At 36.0% G+C, this 26,290-nt stretch overlaps 2 protein-coding genes and 1 long non-coding RNA gene across 3 annotated transcripts in view; 2 read left to right on the forward strand and 1 right to left on the reverse strand.

Annotated features, from left to right (window-relative positions):
* The window catches only part of LOC121379403 (kelch-like protein 24), a 15,946-nt gene extending 13,328 nt beyond the window's left edge, over nt 1-2,618 (reverse strand). The window contains exon 1 of the mRNA XM_041508007.1: nt 2,346-2,618. The gene's annotated coding sequence lies outside the window, so the exon portion shown is untranslated. The remainder of the gene's footprint in view (nt 1-2,345) is intronic.
* On the forward strand, nt 2,008-26,290 carry LOC121379405 (WW domain binding protein 1-like). The gene is made up of 5 exons (XM_041508008.1): nt 2,008-2,148; nt 7,648-7,681; nt 13,797-13,865; nt 15,285-15,520; nt 25,051-26,290. The coding sequence occupies exons 1-5, from the start codon at nt 2,086-2,088 to the stop codon at nt 25,072-25,074; spliced, it is 426 nt and encodes a 141-aa protein (XP_041363942.1). The 5' UTR covers nt 2,008-2,085; the 3' UTR covers nt 25,075-26,290.
* On the forward strand, nt 2,634-4,267 carry LOC121379406. Its single transcript, XR_005958837.1, has 2 exons — nt 2,634-2,867; nt 3,556-4,267. It is a non-coding gene; the product is annotated as an uncharacterized LOC121379406 (long non-coding RNA).

The raw sequence follows: 26,290 nt of genomic DNA on the forward strand, positions 1-26,290 counted from the left end.
CGCCCCCGCGAAGATCTATGAGGTGGAAGATACTTAAAGTTATAACCGGTCTCGGTGGCATCGTGGTTAAGCCATCGGACATAAGGCTGGTAGGTACAGGGTTCACAGCCCGGTACCGGCTCCCACCCAGAGCGAGTTTTAATGACTCGGTGGATAGATGTATGGCCATCTTCTCTCTCACTAACCACTAACAATTAACAACTAACCCGCAGTCAGGACAGACAGCCAAGATAGCTGAGGTGTGTGCCCAGGACAGCGTGCTTGAACCGTAATTGGCTATAAGCACAAATATATGTTGAAATGAAATAAATAAAATTATGTTATAGATGCTGACTGTTTTGGAATACGGAGGTTGGTCCAAGATTTTCTTGGACGGTGTGCAACTCGAAACGATCACGAGCAGGCGGGTGTTCCGATGGGGCTTGTTTTCAATGTATTTTCCCGTACGCCACAGTCTAGACTAAGCCAATATATAAATACGTGCCCAATATATAATTTAATGTGCTCATCAAGATGAGGCACACACACACGCACGCACGCACGCACGCACGCACGCACACGCACAGTAAGAAACCCAAATTGGTAGGCGATCCAAACTGAACTTGTATACTATTAAAGTAGGCACGCTATGGGGAAAAAATCCGATATCCATTACAACATGAACATACTTTCAACGTGGAAGGGGGTTTAACTCATACAGCTTCAGAGTTGGAGGCGGGGGGGGGGGGGGGGGATACTTAGTAGGGCTTCCACTATCGGCGTTTTAAATAAAACATTATCGGGCGAACCCCCCTCTCCCCCTCCCATATCGGTCGATTCAAACGAATCTGCAGTGTTGATGGGACAAAAACCTTTTTCCTATCAATGAGTATAATTTTCCTTTTAGTTTTTGGGTGTGCTTCAAAAATATTATATTAGTTACCCCCCTTCTATTTTTAGTGTAAAATTCTAACTTGTCTCAGTCATTTTCTGTCTCGGGTCAGGTCCCTGGCTATCCAGAGATAGGACCCGGGATGGACATGCCTGAAACCTTAGTGGTACAAAAGTTCAAAAGTCAAAGGCAGTGTTGAAAGTTTGTCTAACCTAGCAACAGTTGCGTCATCGCCAATGGGGGGGGGGGGGGGGGGGGCGGGGCGTGGTTTAATCACCATAAAACCTACCTCGGTGGCGTCGTGGTTAGGCCATCGGTCTACAGGCTGGTAGGTACTGGGTTCGGATCCCAGTCGAAGCATGGGATTTTTAATCCAGATACCGACTCCAAACCCTGAGAGTGCTCAATGGGTAAGTGTAAACCACTTGCACCGACCAGTGATCCATAACTGTTTCAACAAAGGCCATGGTTTGTGCTATCCTGCCTGTGGGAAGCGCAAATAAAAGATCTCTTGCTGCCTGTCGTTAAAGAGTAGCCTATGTGGCGACAGCGAGTTTCCTCTAAAAAAACTGTCAGAATGATCATGTTTGACGTCCAATAGCCGATGATAAGATAAAAAAAATCAATGTGCTCTAGTGACGTCGTTAAATAAAAACAAACTACTTTAATCACCATAATCATTGAAGGAAGGAAATGTTTTACTTAACGATGCACTCAACACATTTTATTTACGGTTATATGGCGTCAGACAGATATTGAGAAAGGAAACCCGCTGTCGCCACTTCATGGGCTACTCTTTTCGATTAGCAGCAAGAGATCTTTTATATGCACAATCCCATAGACAGGATAGCACATACCAACCGTCACGGGGATCGATCCCAGACCGACCGCGCATCAAGCGAATGCTTAATTACCTCTGGGCTCATAATCATATTCGCCAAATTTTATGTTTTTACGAACAAATGTGAATTTTTTTTTGCACCCATCTGCCCCACTGATAAAAACATGTTTGGGTATAATTTTGATTAGTCTCCCAACACCTGTTTTAAAAAACGTTTTAGTAACTCACGATTCTACCCGTAAATGTGCGAGGTATTCCGAATGTTGAGAGGGAAACAAAATAAGAGTTATTTCCCTTACATCATCATATGACAGTGAACTTCCTGATTGTGTCTGCGAAAAGCTCTTGAGTGTTGTTTGAAACAATTAACAAAATGATTTGCAGCAGAATTATTTGGATGCTGTGTGTTTTAATAAGCACCATTTCTCCAATCTTGGTGAGTGTCATTGTACAAAATGCTGTGTTAATACGGTATTGTTTAAAGTCGTAATTCACTGCTGCACTCCTGCAGATCCGGTTTCATATCGGATATTTAACCAACCCAGTATCACGAGGATGTAGGAAAAAACACCTGACACTCTGTTTTTCGCTATTAAACCCCATTTTTCACAAATAAAATTGCACTTTACTTACATTTTATTATTTAGAATACACATTTACATTTTATTATTTAGAATACACATTTCCATTCACCTGTAGCGACCGCAGCCGCCGCTAGGGGCGCTGCTGCGCCCATATTCCGAAATGTCACGAGTTTGGTTCACAATTGGTAGTGTTGTTCAAGGCCAGAATACGCTTATTTTGATGACGATTTTGCACGTTTTTTGTTGTTGTTATGACAAGTACACACCTTCCGATTGATGTATATCCTGTTTCCGAAGTTGAACGACTACAAAAAGACTTTTTTTGAGGCAAGTGAAACTTTGAATACGTCTTATTTTGCCCCAAAAAGGGCGATTTCACTGAGATATTGATAGATATATATAGTAATATAATAAAACAGCATAAAAATAATTTTTTGGTAATTTAAAAAAAAAAGCAATTTAGTTTAATTCGACATCGAAAATATTTCAAGGGAGGTAACTCTGACCCACTGACCCGCAAAAGCGAAAATATAGAACTTCACAGCAGGGACACATTTTGATAAAATTAAACGTATTTGATGCTTTGTCATTATTTATCCACCCATTATTAACTTTTTGGGTAGAATATATATCATACTGAAGCGTTATTTTTAGAAGACAATGCATATTTAATTCAAAATAACTTAAAATAATGTTTTGCTTATCATGATGACTCAGCAGTTTCTGATAGCTGAAGTTGATTTTAAAAAACATTTTGATAATGCATAACTATTCAAATATAGACGTAAATCTATTTTTATGTAAATCATTTGAATGAGTTTAGCATATGACTAGATCAGTTTTATACAAAAGAATAGTATTAATGCAATGGAAATAAATTAAACAGAATTTGTACTTTTTAAGTCTGTTATATTTGTAAATACCTTTTTGAAAGAAAATGTTTCAGGTACCATAACTTCTCACATTGTGACACAAACTTAAATTTTTTGGTAACCAAGTAACATTAAATTCTAAGTATAATTATACTTTTTCATCACTTCATCAATGAATATTACTGTTAAAAATGGTAAAGAATTAATTATTTGTAAAAGATACTAAAAGTAAAGTGAAAATAACTACATACAGAAAAAACATTTGAAGGTTTGTTTCATCTGATGTAATGAATATTTCTGTTTACAAATATTATGTCAAACTAATTACAATATTTGAAACAAAAAGATAAATAACCATGGTCATAATGGGTATTTTTCTTTATTCAGGAAATGTGTAGTCTCTGTGCGTCTATGGAGAAACCTGAAATGGAAACGGAGTGGGAGAGTACACGTGGTTATGAGACAACTTTCAGTAGATTCAATTATACTTCAAGCTTGATGCCGTTATGTTTTCTGTTTCCAACTGTGACAGAACCTAGAACAGAAATGAAGTGTGTGACAATAATTCATAGACAAATTTAGACTAATACTCTTTCATGGATGCTAAATTCGGTAGATCTAGCCATAAATGTTTTATTATAATTCAAAGTGGTATATAGTTATATTTATAATAATTCATTGTTTGAATTTGTTTTTATAAAGCACTTTATTGAACTAAAATAATCATAGCTGCATTTAGTAAATTATTTAGCACACGTGTGACTGCTGTCTCATGCCTTAAGTGTTTCAGCTGCTAAAATATGTTTTGGGGATATTTTTTCTGGATAGATATTTACCTTTCTGATATTGTACGAGTGTTTGGACATTCCTTTCAAAGGTGAAATATGGCTACTTACATTGCTTTGTTTTTAATAATGATATTGAAGGTGTAAAGTATGTAAATATTTTTGTAAGAAATTGATTAAACATATTGGCCAATCATTGGCATTCGTCGTGTGATAAGTTTTTACTGGTTTGAGTTAAAAGACTGGTACATATGATAAGTTTTATTGCATCTTTTATTGAAATCTTCAAGTATTCAATATTATTATGAGTCTAGTTAAAAAAATTAAAATATTTTGAAACAAGAAGCTTATTTTTTTATGTAACGTGTATCCACTTTCCATCTGCGATCTAAACCTTTATGTTTTCCTTTTTATTATTGGTCTGGATGTACATTATTGTATCAGCGTAAATAAATGTGAACTGAAAATGTTATTCTGATGTAACATTTGCATCAATTATTATGTCATTAAATTACGTATTCCAAGATTTCTGTGTTTTTTTGTCATTTTGGAGCGGTTTCGAACCTACCCCAAGAATACATATGTTATCAGAAATAATAGTAACCCTTTATATTTTCACTTGAAATTTTCAGAGATGCAACATTGATAATTGCTTGTAACATGTATAAGCTTACAACAGAGATTTCTCTGTTATTTTTTGGTTTACAAAAGTGGACGTAAATGACAATTAAAATCGTCATGTCGGCCATGTTTGGTCACAGAAGTACAAGGCTACTACGACTTTATTTTGCTTCATTTGGATAATATAGTGATGTTTTTTCAATAAGAGCAACATATTTAATGAAACTATGACCATAAAGAAAAAAAAAAATTAAAATATTTTTTTGGTCTGCGGTACCTACCTGAAGTGCTTTTTGGTAATCCTGATGTTTGTAAAACCACGAAATGCATTTTTTGCATTTTTTCACAAGACGTGCTGTCGAGAAAAAAACGTTAAGCAAGCGAGGTCCAATCTATTTTTAGAGGGGATATTTCAATTTCAATGTCACAGACGTTGGTATATCACGTGACCGTTATCATTTTGGTTCGGTTTGTTCTCTCGTGCACGGTTCGCGCAATCAACATCCGATTTGTTGTTGTTTATTTGTGAGATTTTTCTTTACAGTTCGTGAACATTTTCAGTAACAATAAAGTTCAGACAAGTAAGTGTCTCAATACAAAACGTTACAAACCCTTAAAACCAATAATTTTGCTAAGTCTTACGATATCTGGAGAGGGGATACAACCAGGACAGAACAGTTGGAACATGTCCAGGAGAGGTGAAACAAAGTCTGTGAAATTTGTCGTGACATAGGCATTGTTGTGCTTCGAGCGACATCTACCGGTGACATCAGAATACTAACTTTCAAAATTATTTCAAGCAATTGGGACATGGGGATTCCCATGGTATTTATCGATATAAAACCTGCTTTTTCACTCCATTTGATAAAAACATGATCTAAGTGTGTTACAGGTTTGTAGATTAACCAAATTATAATTTATTTTCGCTGGATGGAACTAGGGTGTGCGGCTTTAATTAAAGGGACACACCCTAGTTACGGCTAGTTGTTAACCATTACGGCGTTGTTTTTCGCTATTAAACCCATTTTTTTCACAAATAAAATTGCACTTTACTTACCGTTTATTATTTAGAATATACATTTCCATTCACCTGAAGTGTTTTTTGGTAATCCTGGTTTTTGTAATACCACAAAATGAATTTTTCGTATTTCATAAAATGGCACGGGCCTTTGAGAAAAAACCGTTGAGCAGACAAGGTCTAATCTATTTTTAGAGGGGATATTTCCATTTCAATGTCACAGACGTTGGTATACCACGTGACCGCTATCATTTTGGTTCGGTTGTTTTCTCGTGCACGGTTCGTGCAATCAACATCCGATTTGTTGTTCATTTGTGAGATTTTTCTTCACAGTTCGTGAACATTTTCAGTAACAATAAAGTTCAGACAAGTAAGTGTCTCCATACAAAACGTTACAAACCCTTAAAACCAATAATTTCTTACGATATCTGGAGAGGGGATACAACCAGGACAGAACAGTTGGAACATGTCCAGGAGAGGTGAAAGGAACGCATTCCAAGTCTGTGAAATTTGTTGTGACGTAGGCATTGTTGTGCTTCGAGCGACATCTACTGGTGACATCAGAATACTAACTTTCAAAATTATTTCAAGCAATTGGGACATGGGGATTCCCATGGTATTTATCGATATAAAACCTGCTTTTTCACTCCATTTGATAAAAACGTGATCTACCGGTAAGTGTGTTACAGGTTTGTAGATTAACCAAATTATAATTTATTTTCGCTGGATGGAACTAGGGTGTGCGGCTTTAATAGAAATGAAATAAAAATTAATTAAAGTTAATAAAATAAAATAAAATAAATGAGATTAAAGTAAAATAAAATAAAATTTATTAATTAATAGAACACACATGCACACACACACACACATGCACACACGCACACGCACACACACACACACACACACAAATATATATATACATACATATATACATATATATATATATATTATTTTTTTCTTAACTATTTATGATAATTTTTTTTTTTTTATAATGTTCTTTATATGTGGCAGTGCCAAAGGAAAGTCATACCGATCCACTAATCTGACTAAAGTTAGCTCTACTGGTCTACCATGTTCAGGTGACATGTCATCTATAAATAATTTAAATATTGACCAATTACATTTCGCCTTTTATAGCGTTATTTGGGAGCATACAAATTCTAAAAATATTGGGCGAGACTATTTATGCAATAGGCGAACTTGTTGGTCTATTTCAACATTAAAAAATGGGGAAAAGTGCAGTAATAAACTTGGTTGTATACAAGCATAAACAGATTTTATGTCTATACCATTATGGGTGTTTTTTTTCGTCTTGAAACAAATTTTATAAAAAGATTTATATTGGAATTAGTTTCCGGCATACTTCGTAATTCACCCGAATCATTTTGTATACCCTCGGCATAATCCCAAATGTTTTCATATTCTTTTCAAATCACTGGCATGATTTTGCAAGTAATGTTTTGATTGGTCAAATGAAAGGTCAACTGGACATGAGCTTCAATGGGCTGCTGTTAGATCCACAGGTAACAGTAGAGCTAATTTTAATTAGATTGACCGATCCATCAAATTTTCAGGATCAGTTTCCACGATAAATCGGTAATAATGGTCACATGGTTTCTGCCAGAGGGTAAAACGGGTATGGTGCCATACCCAAAACATTTGCAGATTTATTTTTTTAAGTTAACATTTTGATAAAATTAATTACTCTTATCATTACTGTATGGGTTTCATAACCCAATCCCTAAATTTTACCCTCTTTTTTTTTTCTTGCAGAGGCCCCCCATACCCAGTATTGACTGTAGTTGCATTCAGTTACATAGTACCATACCCAAAAATTTCTTTCTGGCAGAAACACTGGGTTAGTGTTCGAGATTAAAAAATTTGGCCAGTATCCCAGTTGGATACTAACATTTCAAAATCTGGTATCCCACCTGAGAATTTAGTATCCCACTTAAATGGAATTCATAAATAACATCGTAACAAACTTGGAAGACACTGTTACTTAATATCACAGGACAGGACTGCTAATTAATTATTTGTTTTTTATCATTTCAGGCCGACACTTTTTGTTCAGGCACTTATTGTTCTGGTAAGTAGGGCCTACATTAGAACATTGAAACATAATTTGGTGTTGTAATTAGAATCGTGAGTGCACATTTTATAGAACAACATAGTCATTTTATTCTCAATTTATGTTCTTGTTAAATTGCCACATCTAAGATCTTCAGTTGTGTTTTCTTAATTGTAGGTGTTGGTTAGTGATCGTATTTGTTTATCTAGATTTAACTTATTGTATTGGCAGATGTTACAGAAATGGATCCTGTCCCCATTTGTGTTGTTTAAAATTACAAAATTGTAAATCAAATTCTCATATTCATTCCACGGCAAGCTCTAGCTATGTAAACGGTTTTCGCCAAATTATCTATTAAATGCCAAAAATTGCAAAAACCCACAAATATTTTCATCAAAATATCAATTATTCAGGGCTAGCGCTGGCACTCGCCAAATTCTCCAATTGTGAATTTTAAAAACAATAGGTGAATTTTATTTTAATTTGGGGAATACATTTTATGTAATAATTGTTATTTTATTAGAAAATAACTGGGTTTTTGCAATTTTTAAGTTTAAATAGATGATTTGGCAAATTGTTCTGTTCACCCAGAGCTTGCCCTGATTATTACATGAAATTCTTTCGCCAAATTAAAATAAAATTTGACAGTTGTGTTTAAAATTTGCAACTGGCAAATTTGGCGAGCGGCAGAGCTTGCCCTGCATTCAGTCATTGTCTTCTATGCTTATTAACCAGATCTGTGATGAATTGCTTCCTTCAGTTTTGTCTTCAGTAGTCCAGTTTTTACGTGTTAATTGATTAAGAACATTTTGGTTTAGGACCAATATATTTGGCTTGTTTCGACAGAAATCCAGTTTTGTTTAGTGATGTTCCAGTGATTGATTGTAATTGAAAATTGATCTGACATTATAAAAATCCATAATCGATTGTGTGGGAAAATATTAGCTTTAACAGGCATCGAAATAAGCATTGTGTCTGGTAACCCATTTACAAGTTACCACAAAATATAGGTTACCACAACTATATGAAAGTTAGAATTGAATTCCTGTTACTACTACTTATTTTACTGGCCTCGGTGGCGTCGTGGCAGGCCATCGGTCTACAGGCTGGTAGGTACTGGGTTCGGATCCCAGTCGAGGCATGGGATTTTTAATCCAAATACCGACTCTAAACCCTGAGTGAGTGCTCCGCAAGGCTCAATGGGTAGGTGTAAACCACTTGCACCGACCAGTGATACATAACTGGTTCAACAAAGGCCATGGTTTGTGCTATCCTGCCTGTGGGAAGTGCAAATAAAAGATCCCTTGCTGCTAATCGGAAGAGTAGCCCATGTAGTGGCGACAGCGGGTTTCCTCTCAAAATCTGTGTGGTCCTTAACCATATGTCTGACGCCATATAACCGTAAATAAAATGTGTTGAGTGCGTCGTTAAATAAAACATTTCTTTCTTTCTACTACTTATTTATCTAGTGGGTGCTGCTTAAACGCAGATTGCCGAAATTGCTTGCAATTGCACAAGTGTGCAGGAACATTGGTGTAATTTCGTACAAGAAAACAAAACGTATTTATCCAGTGGACGCTGCTTTAACGTGGAATGACTATATAGTGTTTTCCCTAGCTTGTTTTAGCATGGTGCAGCACCATGCCTCAGTAGTTTAGCACCATCTTGCCTTTACCAGCACCATGCTGCCCTGAGATTAAACAAACTTTTTTCAATAATTAATTAAAAAATTGCCTTGATGAAACACTCAAAAATTATATTATTAATTAATAAAAATATCTGTTATATATTTTGCCATTCATTTATTAAGGCAAAAACATTAATTACATTTATGTTTATTTCAATTATTAGTTTTGTCTTTAATGCAAAAAAGTGCCCTGAAAATGCCCCCAAAATGGTTTTGTCTACCATGCCGTGCCACATTTCTAGGGAAAACACTACTATAATAGACCTCTTTCACATTCCCATTGCGCATGTGCACGAAGAGTACCATTCCTTGCCAAATTGGACGGTATCGAGGCTATATACCGATTGGGAGGCATGATCGACAGTTGTCATGAGCATCGTGAGTAGCTTCGTATGAGCTATGAATCTCTAGCGACTAACGTACATATTTCGTATAAGATGGTAAAATGGCTGCAAAAAATGGTCTACTAAAGTTTACATCGGAATAGTTTAAGACCAAAAGCAGTGAAACATTAACTTAGACGAAGTCTCTGGAGCCGCCTGTCAAGGGTTTGTTAACAACGCAAAATTAAAAGATTCATACAATAAAATTAACTTTAGTGGAATGTGTCTTTTACTTTTAACAATTAGAATAATAGTTAAATACTCATCCAGTGATGTTTCAGTATTTAAAATTTAATAAAATATGCCTCCCCTTACCCCTAAAATCCCCCCCAACAAAACCCCTAACTCACATAAACCTTTATCACAGCTCTATTTTCCCCTTATCGTTTCATTAAAAAATACAGTCGTACAACTACTAATCAATGTTACATGTCTAATTACAAATTATTTATTTATTTACTTATTTATTTATCGTATTTATTTATTTATTTATCGTATTTTATTTATTATTTTATTTTATTTTCACTATCATTTATATCGAATACATAAAACTTCACTTGAAATAATATCTGATATTTACGAAGTTTTAAAACTTATATGAGCCGTCACACGCGAAAACCTACAACTTAGCATGACGTCAGAAACCGAGTAAACGCGGCTCAAAGTTTGACATCACATGTAAACGCGGAAGTAAAAGTTGACATGCTGTTTGCATTGTTTGTTTTGAAGAATTTAGAAGATGACATCTTCTTCTTTACATGAAGATCAATTTGAAGTAAACATATATCTGTATACATGTACAATAGTGTTTGGTTACTAATTTGTATTTCGTACCTGAGAACATTGGTCGAGATCATTACCGATAACATCAGCACTTTGATACACATTTACAAGTATAGGGAGAAGTCCTATATATCGATATGGTATGCAAGTATCACATGTTTTTATAACGTACATGATTATACATAACAAAGTGCAGCAACCTTTCCAGGGTGGTAGACCCATGCAACCCGACACGATCCTAATTTGATGTTTGGTCTAACTTATGATAGTGTATATTACTTCAGGCCCGTAGCCAGCATGATTAGCGTGGGGGGGGGGGTTCAAAATTTCATGTAAACGGAACTCATCAAACGCAAGTGCCAAAGGCGCGGAGCCATAGACAGGGGGGAGGGGTCCCCAGATATATATATATTTATCATTCATTAAAGGCTTTTGTAGGAGATATCGCTGGTACTATAATTTGCGATATTCTCTGCAGGAGATATCGCTTCTTATAATCTTGAATGGTCAAATTTTAATCACAAGACAATGTTTTGTTACGTCACTGTGTTTGTTTCGGTGCTAAACCTACCATAAGTGACGTCATGCCACTGCCGTTCTGTTAGTTAACGAGTCTACCGCTGACATTCAACCCACATTTTGACATTATCGCAAATGAAAAGAATGATAATGGATGATAAAAAGAATACCCCCCTTGTGTCTTGTGATATCATAATTTATTAGTATGAAATCCGAGGCAAGCCGAGGATTTCATACTTTTATCAACGAGTGCTAATAAATTATGATATCACAACACACGAGGGGAGTATCCTCTCTATATATATATTTATATGTATGTATATATGTATGTATGTATGTATGTATGTATGTATGTATGTAGAGAGAGAACACCTTGCCAATCAATGAGATGATGCCGGTTATACTCAAGAATAATACACAAACTTTTGTTGCATAATATATGTTAACAAGTTGCATTAAGTTGTGGAATGCATGTAAAATGGCCTGGTCACAAAGCCACAACAAGAAACCGTTTGTTTTCAGTCATACCAGTGTATTTATAGTAAATCATACATGGCATACTTCTCACATCCCACAAACAGAATAGCATACACGACGTCCTTTGATGGATCATTGGTTGGGACGGGAAATAAACGGGCCCACTGAGGAGGATCGAACTTTCAGCAAATGGAACCTCAGACAGACATTCTTGTTACGTTATCCAGGTCATTTGAGAACAAGGACTCTTATATGTAAAATCCGATTATTATGTTTTTCATTTGAGCGGAACTCTCAATCCTGCATGGGGGAATCGTCTGATCCCCCCTGGCTACGGGCCTGACATGGTACTTAATATGTTTGCTTCAAACATTCAAACAAAGTACCTTATGACTGCGCATAATAAACCATCATGATAAAGAGACCATCCTGAGTTTGTAAAGCTCTATATTATCAAGTTGTCGGTTAGTCTAATCTGTTATAAATAAAACTTACATCTTTCTTAGGTTAAATAATCTTGTTTCGAATTTAAATAGCTGTTTATGCAATACAGTTAAATTTCTGGCCATTCTCAGGTCGGTAGCAACCAAGAAGTTGGGGGGGGGGGGCTATAGCCCCACTTTTATAAACCCGGTTTAAAATATGGCTTTTGCCCCCCCTCCCCCCCCACCAACTAGACTGTGTCCCTCCACTACAGATTGTGCCCCCTTCTCTCCAACAACTCCATATACCGGTCCTACGAGCTTGATTGTAATGTTTTATATACCATAGCTCAACTTTCATATGTATCATTTAATTTTATTCCAAATATCGAACAAAATTTTAAATAACTTGGTGAAAAGAAATCCCGACAAGAATCCTGAATGTATTTATCTGTATAATGCTTTATAAATATTTAAATTATGTTAAATACAATAAATATCTGCATACATACACGCACACACACATTAATATTATTTCAGCCCATATCTGATATTTATTGTGTACGAATCCGAACCGATGGTTTGCCAGGCGTTAACAACAAAATATTTTTTATTTCGTGATAAGCAATAATTCATAAATGTCTCCAATAAGTCATTGGATGTCGACAGAATTTTTGGGTTCCCTACTGATAGAATAATTAATCATGGAGATATTCACATTCCTATTGCATGGCCTCCCATTGTTTATGCCTCCCAACTTGTCCACAGGTCTATTTTTGCGAGATCTCGCGTGAGTTCGCGGTTTGCGTCCTCGAGTTACCCCGCGACGGGCACATGAGCAGTGGAATGTGAAAGAGGTCTATTGCACAAGTGCGCGCGAACATTGATGCAATTCCTTACAAGAAATGAAATGTGGAAGTCCGGAATGCATTGCCTGATTTACTTTCTTAAACAAAACTACCGTTAAAGTTGAAATTTTTGTCGAGAACGAAACCCAGTTTTCGACTTTTCTTACATGTCATAATCTCCCGGTAACCTGAACGACCATTCTCGACTTATTTCGATGCCTGCTTTAATTGTACATCCAGTTTAGAAGATGGAATTGGTTTGTTGTTTGTTTTCAGGTGTATATTAAAGGCATACTGTCACAGATTTAAACTAAAGACCTCATTTCTATAAAAATTGATAATAAATAAAAATTACATTAATTGTTGGAAACCAAATCTAGGTATCACATCACCTTAACTGAACCATGGTGGAGTGAAATCCATGTCATCCCTCTTGGCAATTTTAGTTTTTGATTTATGGACCAATGCCATAATTCAATTATTTTTACAAAATGTCATTAATAAATGGAGTATGGTGGTTATGAAGATGGTTGAATAAAGTACATTTAGGAACAAATCAAATTATTTTTGTTCGGGTAATACTTCGTTAAACCATTAAATAGGTAAGTGGTCTGTGACAATATGCCTTTAAAGTAATAAGATATTAAATATTTTGAAATATTTATGAACACGACAGTAGTTGCATGGCCCTTACAACTTACAAAGCCTTCTTATGTTCATATAATTGTAACTGATCGTGTAATTAAAGATTGATCAGCTGGTGCCAACTGATTGTAACCGATGATTGATGAAGACATTCCAACAGATTCCCAACACTAGATTCGTTACGCACGTTTCATATATTGCTACACAATTTTAAAACATTATACAGTTGCTAATCTATTTTCAGTTGACTAGACATATGGCTAATCAAGATTTTGAAAACAAAATGTTCCCTGTTTGAATGAAGATAAATTAAACTTTAAATGATTTCAATGATTCAATTTTGTACATATATTTTGCTTGTCTTGCCAGGTAACTGGGCCTTTTGTTGTGGTTCTGATGATGAACTCTGCTGTTACAACTTTGTATATGACTACTGGTGTAAGTACAAGACCACAAACCCTGATTTGCAAGTCATTGCTTGCTGAATACTAATTAAGTATCACATTGTCTTGAAACAAGCTGACTTAAATGTGATTAATTTGGCAATTGTTTTTGTAAATATCCAGCATCGTGGTTTGGCCATCAGATGTTCTTAAGGGCTCAATGGGTAGGTGTAAGGCCTCTATACACCCTCTTCTCTCTCACTAACCACTAACCAAATAACAACTAACCCACTGTCTAATTATAGAACACACAGCAAACGTTTTTGCGTCATTTTTTTTCTGTTTACTTTATTCTTTCTTCTATCTCTTTTTTTCTGTATTTATTTCTGTTCATATTTAAATTGCAAAAATATATCACTGTCGTAATATGTATGTATTATGGAGAAGGCCTAGTAAGTTGTGTAACTTGTGCCTAATCCATTTGTTCTTTAAAAAGCAATAAAATATGTTTCAATAAATCAACTAACCCACTGTCCTGGACAGACAGCCAAGATAGCTGAGGTGTGTGCCCAGGACAGCATGCTTGAACCGTAATTTGATATAAGCACGGAAATAAGTTGAAATGAAATGAAATGAAGTAAATATCCTGCTTGGTCAGTTGAATAACGTCATGGACTCAAATGTTATGCAAATTGTTTCATCCATTCACCACATGTGTTTTTATTTTTGTTTAAATTACTTTATTAAGGTGTTTTGTAACAGCATTCAGGACATAAAATCTTTTGCATGCTGATGACAATTGACATGGAGTGGAAATACATACAAAGGGTTTTTTTTATCCTCAACATTATTTTGATAATTTATAATGATAAATTACTTTTTTATAGTTGATGCAGTTCCATTGTTGGCATTTTGTGAACGAGGGCAGTGTTATAGTTTGATTAATATCACCATGTTTCCATCTTATAATGGGGACGGGACTTAGCCAAGTGGTAAAGCGTTCACTTGATGCATGGTCGGTCTGGGATCAATCCCCGTTAGTGGGCCCATTGGGCTATTTCTCACTCCAGCCAGTGCACCACGACTGGTATAGCAAAGGCCGTGGTATGTGTTATCCTGTCTCTGAAATGGTGCATATAAAAGATCCCTTGCTGCTAATTGAAAAGAGTAGCCCATGAAGTGGCGACAGTGGGGTTCCTCTCTCAATATCTGTGTGGCCCTTGACCATATATCCAACACCATATAAAACATTCCATTCCTTCCTTCCTTCCATCTTATAATGTACAGAAATATCCATCTATTCATTCACTCATCCATCCATCCATCCATCCATCCACTGATCTGCCCATCTATCCATCCATCCATTAGTCCATCTATTCATTCACTCATCCATCCATCCATTAGTCCATCTATTCATTCACTCGTCCATCAACTCATCCATCTATCGATGTGTCCGCTCATCCATCTTTTCCAGGGTTCTGGTTTATCTGGGTCCTCATACTGTTTGCGATTATCAGCTGTTCGATTTATTGTTGTCGTCGTCACCGCCAGAACAGTTACTACCTGATTCCCGACCAGAGTGCCCGCGGTTACGGCACTGTGTCTGTGAGTTCTACTTCGACCACAGTAGGGCCACCTGCTTATCCAGCCACTCAGTACCAGATGCCTCCCAGTGCTCCGACTTATCCACCACAGTATCAGCCGTCGCAGGTAAGTGGGAGAGTGTTGAAATTAAAGGAATCCTTCATATGTGTCCATGGCATGTGGGACAGGGCTATTCCACCTGAGGGTACATCATATTATGTACCCAAGGGTGGAATAGTCCTGTTCCACATCCAGTAGATGAAAAACAAGCATTTTGGGAAAACGGGAAAAAACTACCGGTACATTTTTTGTTGTTGAAAAGAATGTACCTAAAGATGGTTTATACTGAAAGTTTAAACCGAATATGATAGTGTAATTTCATTATGACAGCAGGTTTCCTTGTTTTCATGAAATATAAATAGCATTTGTGGCGTTATTTTGCGTTTACGTGGCGTCGCCCAATGTTAATATCAGCTCAAACGGTAGAAGTCATGTGGTCATGCAAGACCGATTTATTCTGCATGGGCAGACGTCATGGAATACGCCTGTCTTGCATGGTTAGGGATGGGAGAAATATTTGTAAACGGGATCGGTGAATAGAAATGTTTAAAAGAAACACAGCTCAAAACACCAAAACACAGGGGTTCAAAAATCCCGACGCCCGTGCCAAGTGGAATTTTCATGCCGGGCAAGTAATTATGTTAACTGCATATGCCCAATGACTAATTAACACCTAAAACTGTTTTTTTTTAAATTTTATAATTTTGTTATAAATCTCGGTAAAACCTTTGGAAAGAGTTCTGATCATTCGAGCATTTACATAGCTCTAAGGAGAACTAACCCTAACCCTAAATGCTGGAATGATCGGAACTCTTGCCAATGCGTTAACGCCAAAACGGAAAACAATGTGTTGAAAAGTTTACTAACAACTTTAGAGTTATTCCCCTTTTACTATCAACTAAGATCGGTAATTTCCACCACTGAATGTTTGACTGAATTCGTACAAGTAATCCGTTCATTGATCTTCAAACTTTATGTATAGGGGAATGTCCGAGTAACTCTCCATTCCTGAAAAATAATGGAGACGAGTCCGATTATTTTTCAGGAATGGAGAGTTACAAGTAAATTCCCCTACTTAATATACACCACTAAATAATAATTTTATGTGAATATATGTTAGTATGGAGTTTAACACCAATGATTTTAGTGGGTTAATTAAGTAGGGTTTCATCTCTCCATTACTGAAAAATAATGGAGCGTTGAGACAATACTGTGAATATACATGCCTTGTGAATGCATTCAAAATGTTTACTGTAAATCATGAAATTAATGCGTCATGATATTATTGTGTCCGTACACGAGTGAACAAAAATGCGTATTTTTATTAATGCGTCGGGCAAAAGTCCACATCACATAAAAAAAACACAGTTGTGTTCTTATTATATTGTTTGGGCTTCATCTTTCATGTTAAAAGAAGTCAGTAGTTGTTTTGACAGCTACTACATAATCTGAAGCTAATCGCATGGTAGGTCGACCAGGAAGCCCTAATTACTTAAAGTAGTGTAATTAGTATAACTACATCTTATTGTTAAGGGTATGCCTCGCACTTTTGTGTGGTGATTGCTTCTAATTAATCCACCAGTAGGAATAAAAGGTAAACGGGTCGCTATTGCAGGGCACAATATTTCACGCGAAAGCAGACGTATTATTCTAACAAATGTTTTAGACTGATTTTATACACTTGATGCGCAGCACAGGAATAGACGTTAGGTCTCACTACACAGATGTCATCTGCCATTGAAACCCATGTTAAACTGCCCAACTTCAAGCGAAGATTGCCCATAGAACGGGTTCTCGTTGGCACCAACAACATACACCATTGCGAACATACATTATATAAGCATTTATTTTCACTCCAAAATTGAGAACATTTCCGTCTCAGTTTTTTGCTATATGACCGCATTTGGCTGTAGTACCGGTCCGAACAGGTGGTTCATTAACCGATTCACTCCGGCTGTCACTTGCGCTATATACCCATGTCCCAAAAGGTCGATGAACAATATTACAAAATAACATGGACAAAATACAGCCAGAAGGCTTACCATTAAACATACATGTTGTTTTAATTCTTCACCATTTCCTAAAAGTGAATATGTGAACCATAACATGTGTCACAATTAGGAACTATAGTGGACCGTGATCAATGAACTGTCACCCGGAAGTGATCTGTGTAGTGAGACCTTAACAAATGCGATATATTGCGACCAGTCTAACTTAAAATGGCATGTATAGAGTCGAGCCAAATGGTTTGAAGAAATATGCACGGATTGTTGGTTGCGGTTATATAATTTTCTACTGTTTCATTTTTAAAGGAATATATTTAGTAATAAAATTTGTTGATGATAATTTTACAAATGTTCAAAACAGTTTAAATGTATACAGTAATCCAGAAGTGTAAGAAAATTTGAAAAATACTCACATCGCAAAATGAACTTTTTAAAAACAAAACATTTGGAACATCACTGTATTATATAACCGCTATGATATTCCAGGAAAGTGAAAATAGAATGGCAACATCGAAACGAAAGAAAGATTCTTGAAGTATTCACAAAACGACATTTAACAAAAATTGTTTTTGTATTTTGTTTCATCTTTATATTATAAAAGTTTTAATTTATTTAGAAGTATTATAGTAAAATCCTGCACATTTTTTGTATTAGGAATGAGACTAAACAAAATGCGTCAAGTTATTATTGCGTCGATGTCTTCGCCGCATTTTTCGCATTAATTACTTGCTCGCATAAATTTCATGATTTACAGTAATCCTTGCAAAAATTGTCATATTCAAATTATATTAGACTTAACGCAGTGGACTTTGGAATCTACTCTTTGCAAATGAACGGGGGCGTCAAGCACATTTATGATTTCCGAGTTCACTTGAACGAAGCATAAATATTATAAAGTGTATTCTTATAAATGTTGCAAGATATTTTAGTTTAGATATCATAAACCTTGTAGCAGAACATACTTAATGTTTATCAGCACTTTGCAAATGTAAATCTACGTCCGTGTAAAATGAACTTAGATTCCATTAGCCATACATCATAATCGTGACAAGTTAGATTTTATTAGCCCTATGCCATAATCATGATGGTGCGATGTCCACTAAGCTTTCTGATTTATTAATAGTTTTTAACAAATAAATTATGCTCAATAAATTTAAAAAACAAGGCTGCAATCAATGTACACTGCCTCCCCTTCTGTTGTTTACGAATCATGTACAATTTAAAAACATTAACTTAGGTCATGTTTACTTTAAGCCCAGCCACGGCTGTTTGCGAGATACGTTTCTCAGCTATGAACAGGATAAAAACATCCCAAAGAAGTGTTTTGGGGAAGAGAATGTTAAATAATATACTCACAATAATGACACATGGGCCAAAATCGATAAACATTTTTCAACCAATGCCAGCCATAAAAGAATGGCCCACAAGTGGAAAGGGTAATTATATTGAGATGAACAAGTGGACACTATCAAACAAATAACAAATTTTAAATCAACAAATGGACACTATTTAAAAAAATAAAGTTTAAATCAACAAATAGAGAAGACAGTGGATACTAATGGACAGACATATGCATTTAGTACTTCCTGAGTAAGTGTTGTAATCTATTGACAAAATTCAAAAATAAAGCCGAAATGTTAATGCCGAGGTGTACATTGTTCATATTTGGCACAAAGATACACTCAACACGATGCATTTATATATGTTAAAAAAATAAATGTAGGAAAAATATTTTTTTAGGAAAAATACTAATTAATATTAACTGATGACTGGATAGCATTTAAATAATTAATGTATTGCAATTATTATTAAAAACAACAAATACACGTACATACATTAAATATGTTTAAAAAAAACATCATTAAATATATTAAACAAGGCACATTCATCCTCAGTCTAATCATTACAACAAATACACGTACATACATTAAATATGTTTTTAAAAAACATCATTAAATATATTAAACAAGGCACATTCATCCTCAGTCTAATCATTACAACAAATACACGTACATACATTAAATATGTTTTTAAAAAACATCATTAAATATATTAAACAAGGCACATTCATCGTCAGTCTAATCATTACTTGGTTACAAACATCTACGATTGGTACCTGTTTCGTTTACAAAATATGAAAATAGAAGATTTTATTGTTTGAAGTTAATCCTTTAATTGGTTAACTAAAGGCTTATTTGCAAAAGCAATGCATGTCTACAAATTTCGCAGACATGGGTAGCTTGGACAGCATGTGACACAGTCGGCTCACTACGAGATCATGGAATCTAAGTGGTTGTGTGTGTACTGCCAATATGCTACGGTATCTGTGATTATGTAATGTTGTAAAGAGGTGTTTTCAGACGTTTGTTCCTAATTTGCTCTATTGTTGTCGGAAGGTGTGAATTCCGTTGTAATGAACAGAATAACACTGATATGTGTTTGTTTCTGACAATTTGTGGTCGGATGGTGTAAATGTCGCAGTAACGACGGTCGTTGTAACAAGGTTTGACTGTATATGTTAAAACAATAAATGTAGGAAATATTTTTTTTTAGAATAAATCACATTAACATTCGGTAGGCCTATCTGTCTTTGTCTTCAGGCGGTGTTCGGGATATCATTATGTACAGCCCGAACATGAAAAATGTGATTTTTTTTCTAAAAAATATTTTTCCTACATTTATTTTTTTAACATATATAAATGTATCATGTTGAGGTGTATCTATGTGCCAAATATGAACAATGTACACCTCAGCATTAACATTCGGGCTTTGTTTTTGTCTCCGGGCTGCAAATAGGCTGAACAGGGGGGATACAGGCTTGGAACAGACAAGTTCTTTAACAAAAGTTTTGGTGCCATTCCCATCGACCATCTTAGATAATTGTCGTAATCCCCAGGTGTGAAGTGGTCAATGCAGATCGAATCCCATCTTGACGGTCCTTTCCAATATGGACGTGTTCGGTTTTAGAACCGCTTCCGTGCAGACAATGTCGGTTTGTCTTTGGGAAAAATATGCAAACTTCTTTTGCCTTTAACTGCAGCTTTTGTACATCCATACACCAAACAATGGTTCACCATGTTTCACATTTAAAAGATATCTTCAAAATAATATTCTAAACATACAATTCAATTCAATAGAATAACATTTTCGCATTTTAAAAATGCACGTATTCTACTTCCATGTAAAATGACCGAAAGGCTGCAAATCACATTGCATGTTATGCCAGTTAGTGCGTCACGGGGTCATGTGACTTGACTCTTGGAGTTCAGAGGCTTTTTGGCAAGCGATGGGAATAACACGACTTTTTATTGTAAATATATTAAAAACGGGTAAAAAAAAAAATATATATTTTATTGATACTTAATATATAGTGTAAACAGTATACGTAGATACCAAACAATAGTGAATTACGTTTTTGATAAATGTAGACCTTTAAGCTGTTAAAAATATTTTCCAAAAAGGATAACAAAATTCATTTTATGGTGTCTGAAGTAATCTTTGCTTTTTCAGTTATAATCTGGAAGCAGGTGCTAGAAATTGAGAAACAGTGCTAAAAAACCCCAAAACATTTATAAGTTCCTTTCATTATAATTTTCTCTTACGTTTCAACAGCATGCCACCTCCTTCATCATAAAGAACTGAGAGAATTACGATCCTCTAATGAAGGGCGGTGGGATGCCACCAAAATGTAGGGAACAAATTGTGACATAAATGATAAATGTTTAAATGTTTCCAATTTTGGAATTTTTGTACAGTGTATTACTAAAAAAAAATTGTCTCGAAATCACTCATAGTTAAACATTGAGTTTTACAATTACATTTTAACAGCATTACAGAAATCTTGAGAAAAACATAGATAACAAATTTTATCCTATAAGTTACCCATGATATCCATGTCATAAACCCAGGTGATAATTTAGTGTGTTAACCCATGTAATAATGGTGTGCAAATTTCAAACTATATGCAAATAATAATGTGTTGTCAATGGGTCATTTGTTTACAAGCCAACAAGGCCTGTACACCTGAGCATAACATTTTCATAAGATTTAATTAAAATGCATAATGTCAAACTAATTTGTGCAAATCATGATAACGTCATATTACTGGTGGAGGCGACTTTAGTAGTGATTACTAAATATCAAATAAATTTTTTATTTTAGAACTTTTATAAGACAAATAGAATTCACTTCTTGTATTTTTTAATATGTAAAATAGTAACCACGTCTAGTTGATCAGTATTTGTCACAGCAGAGCCTCGACAAATACTGATTAACATAGACTCAGTTGATATTTTACATATTAAAAAATATTTGTTGTGAATTCTCTATAATATGTATAATATTTTTTGTCTTAAAATTGATAAATTCTGGATTTATCTAAAATACTTGAAAAATGATAAGATGGAAAGGAAACGTTGCTTGTGAAACTGAGTATCAGATTATTAGTAATAGCTGCAAACAGCTAGCACAACATGCATGTCCAGGGCCCCGTTCCACGAATTGATCTTAGCACTACTATCGCCGTAAATACCTACCATCGCCACATTAATTTTTGTCTACGGTCACCAGCCCATTCCACGACGTGGCATAGCTTACTATCATTGTTTACTGTGAAAATTTACAATAGGTACGAGGCAGTTGTAAGCCACTAACGTAGCTGTCAAATGGCAGTTAAATGATGATTTGGTCATTTTCTAAGAAGGATACTAACTTTTTGTATAAAAATGGATCTAATATATAGCAAATACTTTTTATACTTTTTATAAAACTCTGTGTTCGATGAAAAAACATTCTAGGCCATACGATTGTCACACGAAAATACGGGAGATAACTCTCATGTCTTATGCATTCGGCAATTATAGCTTAGCAAATAAACTGACAAAGTTACTTCATGGATGTCCGATACCAATGAATCTAAGATGTTCTGAAAAGTCGGTAACCAATTCATTATTTAACTAATTCGTACTTCTTCGTAAAGAATATTTTAATCATTAAAGGGGCACTACTGTAAGGTTGCTTTGTGAAACGGCTGTAAAGTTTATGGTGCCAGTTGTAAAATTCACCATAAGTCACTACAATCAACCTTACCTATAATTCTTTCGTGGAACGGGGCCCAGTCTAGCAGAAAATGAAATGAGGTACTAACAAGACAGACACAGCCAGAACTGAGAAGTGTAACATGATGATGTCATGTAGGTAGCAGTATGTAGGTAATCGAGTGCAGTTTTGACCTGTTTTTTATAATATATACTACTCAAAAGAATTTAAGGGTCAGACGATATTTTCGACATTATTTTCTGAATGTCAATTATATTAGCTAGACCATAATGTCACGCATGGTATTGTTCCATTTTGACGAAAGTGGGTCTAAGCAACCCTTAAATGAATTAAAATCCACTGTCATTGACACTGTCGACTAGTTCTAATGGCGAAAACATGCTTACATTTGCACGTAAATTAGGGCGAAAGCGAAAGGTCTGCTAAGTGCCCATAACTTGCTTTTTCACAAAGCGCTTCATTTGCACACTTTGCACGTGTATTCCATGTTCCCAATGCTGAATTTCCGTATAATTGGAGCTTGCGTTCGTGTACGGTGCACACTCCAAATTCGACAATGGTACGACTTCAACTGACTATCGAAGATCGCGGAAGGGCTATTGCTTGGCTTCAGGATGGCAACACGCAAAGAAATGTTTCTCTGAGACTTGGTGTCAGTCAGAGTGTCGTTGGCCGACTGTGGCAACGGTACCAAGCAACGAATTCTGTTCGAAATCGTCCACGTTCGGGAAGACCCCGAAGCACTACAAATAGAGAGGACCGCTACATCACCAATATGGCTATACGTCAACGCACAACCACTGCACGCCGATTATGTGACAATCTGCGGACTGCGACTGGAACTCGAGTGTCTGATCAAACCATACGCAATCGTCTGAGAGCCAATAATCTACGCTGCCGTCGCCAGGCTGTTCGACCACCACTCCTACCACGTCACAGAACGGCCAGATGTCACTGGTGCACGCTTCATCTGCGGTGGCAACGTGTTCAGTGGGGTCGAGTGATGTTCACTGATGAGTCCAGGTTTAGTCTCCAGTTCAGCGACGGTCGGGTTCGTGTCTACAGACGTTCTGGGGAGCGCTTCGCTGACGTTAACGTTAGACAACGTCACCGGTTCGGTGATGGCAGCGTCATGGTGTGGGGTGGCATTTCTATCCACCACAGGACCCCCCTCTATGTGGTGGATGGCAATCTGAATGGAATCCGCTATCTGAATGAGATTATCCGGCCGTTGGTTCTCCCAGGCCTTCAGCAGATTGGCGGCGGGGCAGTCTGCAGGATGACAATGCCAGACCCCACCGCGCCAGGGTGGTAACGGACTTTCTCAGACAACAAGGTATCGCCAGGATGAATTGGCCAGCATATTCGCCTGACTTGGCCCCAATAGAGAATGCCTGGGATGAATTAGGCAGGAGAGTTCGGGATAACCATGCCCCTCCGGCCAACCTTCATGATCTGGGTCAACTTCTTATGGCAGAGTGGCAGGCCATTCCCCAAGAGTTCTTCAGACGTCTGATCAACAGCATGAGGCAACGATGTGTCGAGTGTATTCGCGCCAGGGGTGGATTCACACACTATTAAACGAATGTTCTAATGTGTAAAATCCATGTTTGACAACCTTCAACTTTGACAGCACGTCATGTGACTTTCTTGTATACAGTGACGTTTATTTGTGTTTTTTTTGTAAATATGGAACAATAAATAAAAAATTTGGTGTAGTTTCCATCATCAATGTAATACACTCTGAAACTTATTTGGTTATAAATTTTTGACCCTTAAATTCTTTTGAATAGTATAGTTTAGTTTTTTCAAAAGCAGGATAGGGTCAAGGAAGAAAGTGTTTTATTTAATGACACACTCAACACATTTTATTTACGGTTATATGGCGTCGGACATATAATTAAGGACCACACAGATATTGAGAGAGGAAACCCGCTGTGGCCACTTCATGGGCTACTCTTTTTCGATTAGCAGCAAGGGATCTTTGATATACACCATCCCACAGACAGGATAGTACATACCACAGCCTTTGTAACACCAGTTGTGGAGCACTGGCTGGAATGATAAATAGCCCAGTGGGTTCACCAATGTGGATCGATCCCAGACTGACCATGCATCTAGCTAGCACTTTACCACTGGGCTACATCCCGCCTGATAGGGTCAAAATACTGCGACTTGGACTCCTCACAACTGCTACTAACTTAGCGACTTGAATCCACTTTCACCGACTTCAGTCAACTTTCAGCAAAAATATTTTTAAAATGCCATTTGACCACTTAGATTAGTGCCTGGTTAGTGTACCTTCGAATGCTAGAAATGTGTTTATAAAATGCCATTTGACCACTTAGATTAGTGCCTGGTTAGTGTACCTTGGAATGCTAGAAATGTGTTTATTAAATGCTGTACCCCTCCCTGAATATTGTAGGTGCCCTTTTTAAATGTAGCACCACCTCCCCAGAAAAGTCCTGCATCTGCACCTGAATTGTTTTGTTAATTATATAATACTAGCAATAACTTGGTTTTCTTTTTCAGAAACCACCTGGTTATATACCGTGAAGATCCATGGAGAAAACACCAGCATTACAGTGCTCTACATTACAAAGATATGAGCTGTAATAACGGAACATTGAAATACATCACTGTATTTGGCAGTATTTGAATATACAATGTATATAATTCATAATTTACATCATTCCACCATGGTTAGAGTTGTCTAACCTTGAGAGAAAGCGTATTATTTTATCTCGAAATTAGCTAATTAAGCTTACCGTGTATTTTAAACTTAGCTTAGTTAATTATTTTACTGAATGCTTATATAGCTAAATTAGGAAGTTTTTTACTCCCAATTTGAGAAGTTTTAATTTCAGTTGTACTTTTATTATTTAATATTGTTACTCCGGTGTTAGGGTGAACTGTGTCTTGTCCTGTTTTAAACAAAACAGTTGTATCCTTATGTAAATTATATTTTTAAAATCTTATTAAACTTATCAATTGACTATGGAACTGGGTTTATTTAACAATTGCTTGTATGTAAGGTTCTGAGGCCCATTTTACGAAGGTATCTTAGCGCTAAGATATCATAAAAGCATCATAGACTATGACATCACTATGGACTATGACATCACATAGCTGACAATGGTTTTACAATTTCATAGTGCTAAGATAGCTTCGAAAAATCTCTAGCTGGCCCCATTTAATGAAGTCATCTTAGCTTTAAGATGACTTTGTAAAACAAGGGCCTGTAGTGTACCAAGATGGTAGGAAGGGGTGTTAGTTGAGTTGTTTCTAATTATTTAAAAATCACTTGCATATATTCTGAAAAGTGGGGGCTGTCTTGTTAAAATTAAGAATAGAGGTTTCAACTGCTTATATCCCAATTTTGGTTGAAATACACCAGTGCTCTTCATGTTCAAAATTGTGAGCACTAGCCAACAATTTGACTGGTTTACAGAATACAGAACAAAAGACTCTAAAAGTTTTATATAAGCACCATGACTGGTCATGGGTTTAAACTGATTTAATATGGTCTTTGTTGAATTATATCTTGTTCTGTATACAGTCTAGTCAAGTCAATATATTCCTATGATTTCAAGATGTGTAATTCCAAACAAATATAAACATACCGGTGTACACTTTTAACCATGAATTCCAGGAGGAGGGTGGGTTGAGGGGTGTTTAGAAATCATACACACGCATTTCAAATATTTAAAGAAATATTTCTTTACTTTCCCTTCCAAATGAAAACTAAATATAACTAGCCAACAGAAAGTAA

This window comes from Gigantopelta aegis, chromosome 8, assembly GCF_016097555.1.
Source record: "Gigantopelta aegis isolate Gae_Host chromosome 8, Gae_host_genome, whole genome shotgun sequence".
NCBI classification, from domain to species: Eukaryota; Metazoa; Mollusca; class Gastropoda; order Neomphalida; family Peltospiridae; genus Gigantopelta; species Gigantopelta aegis.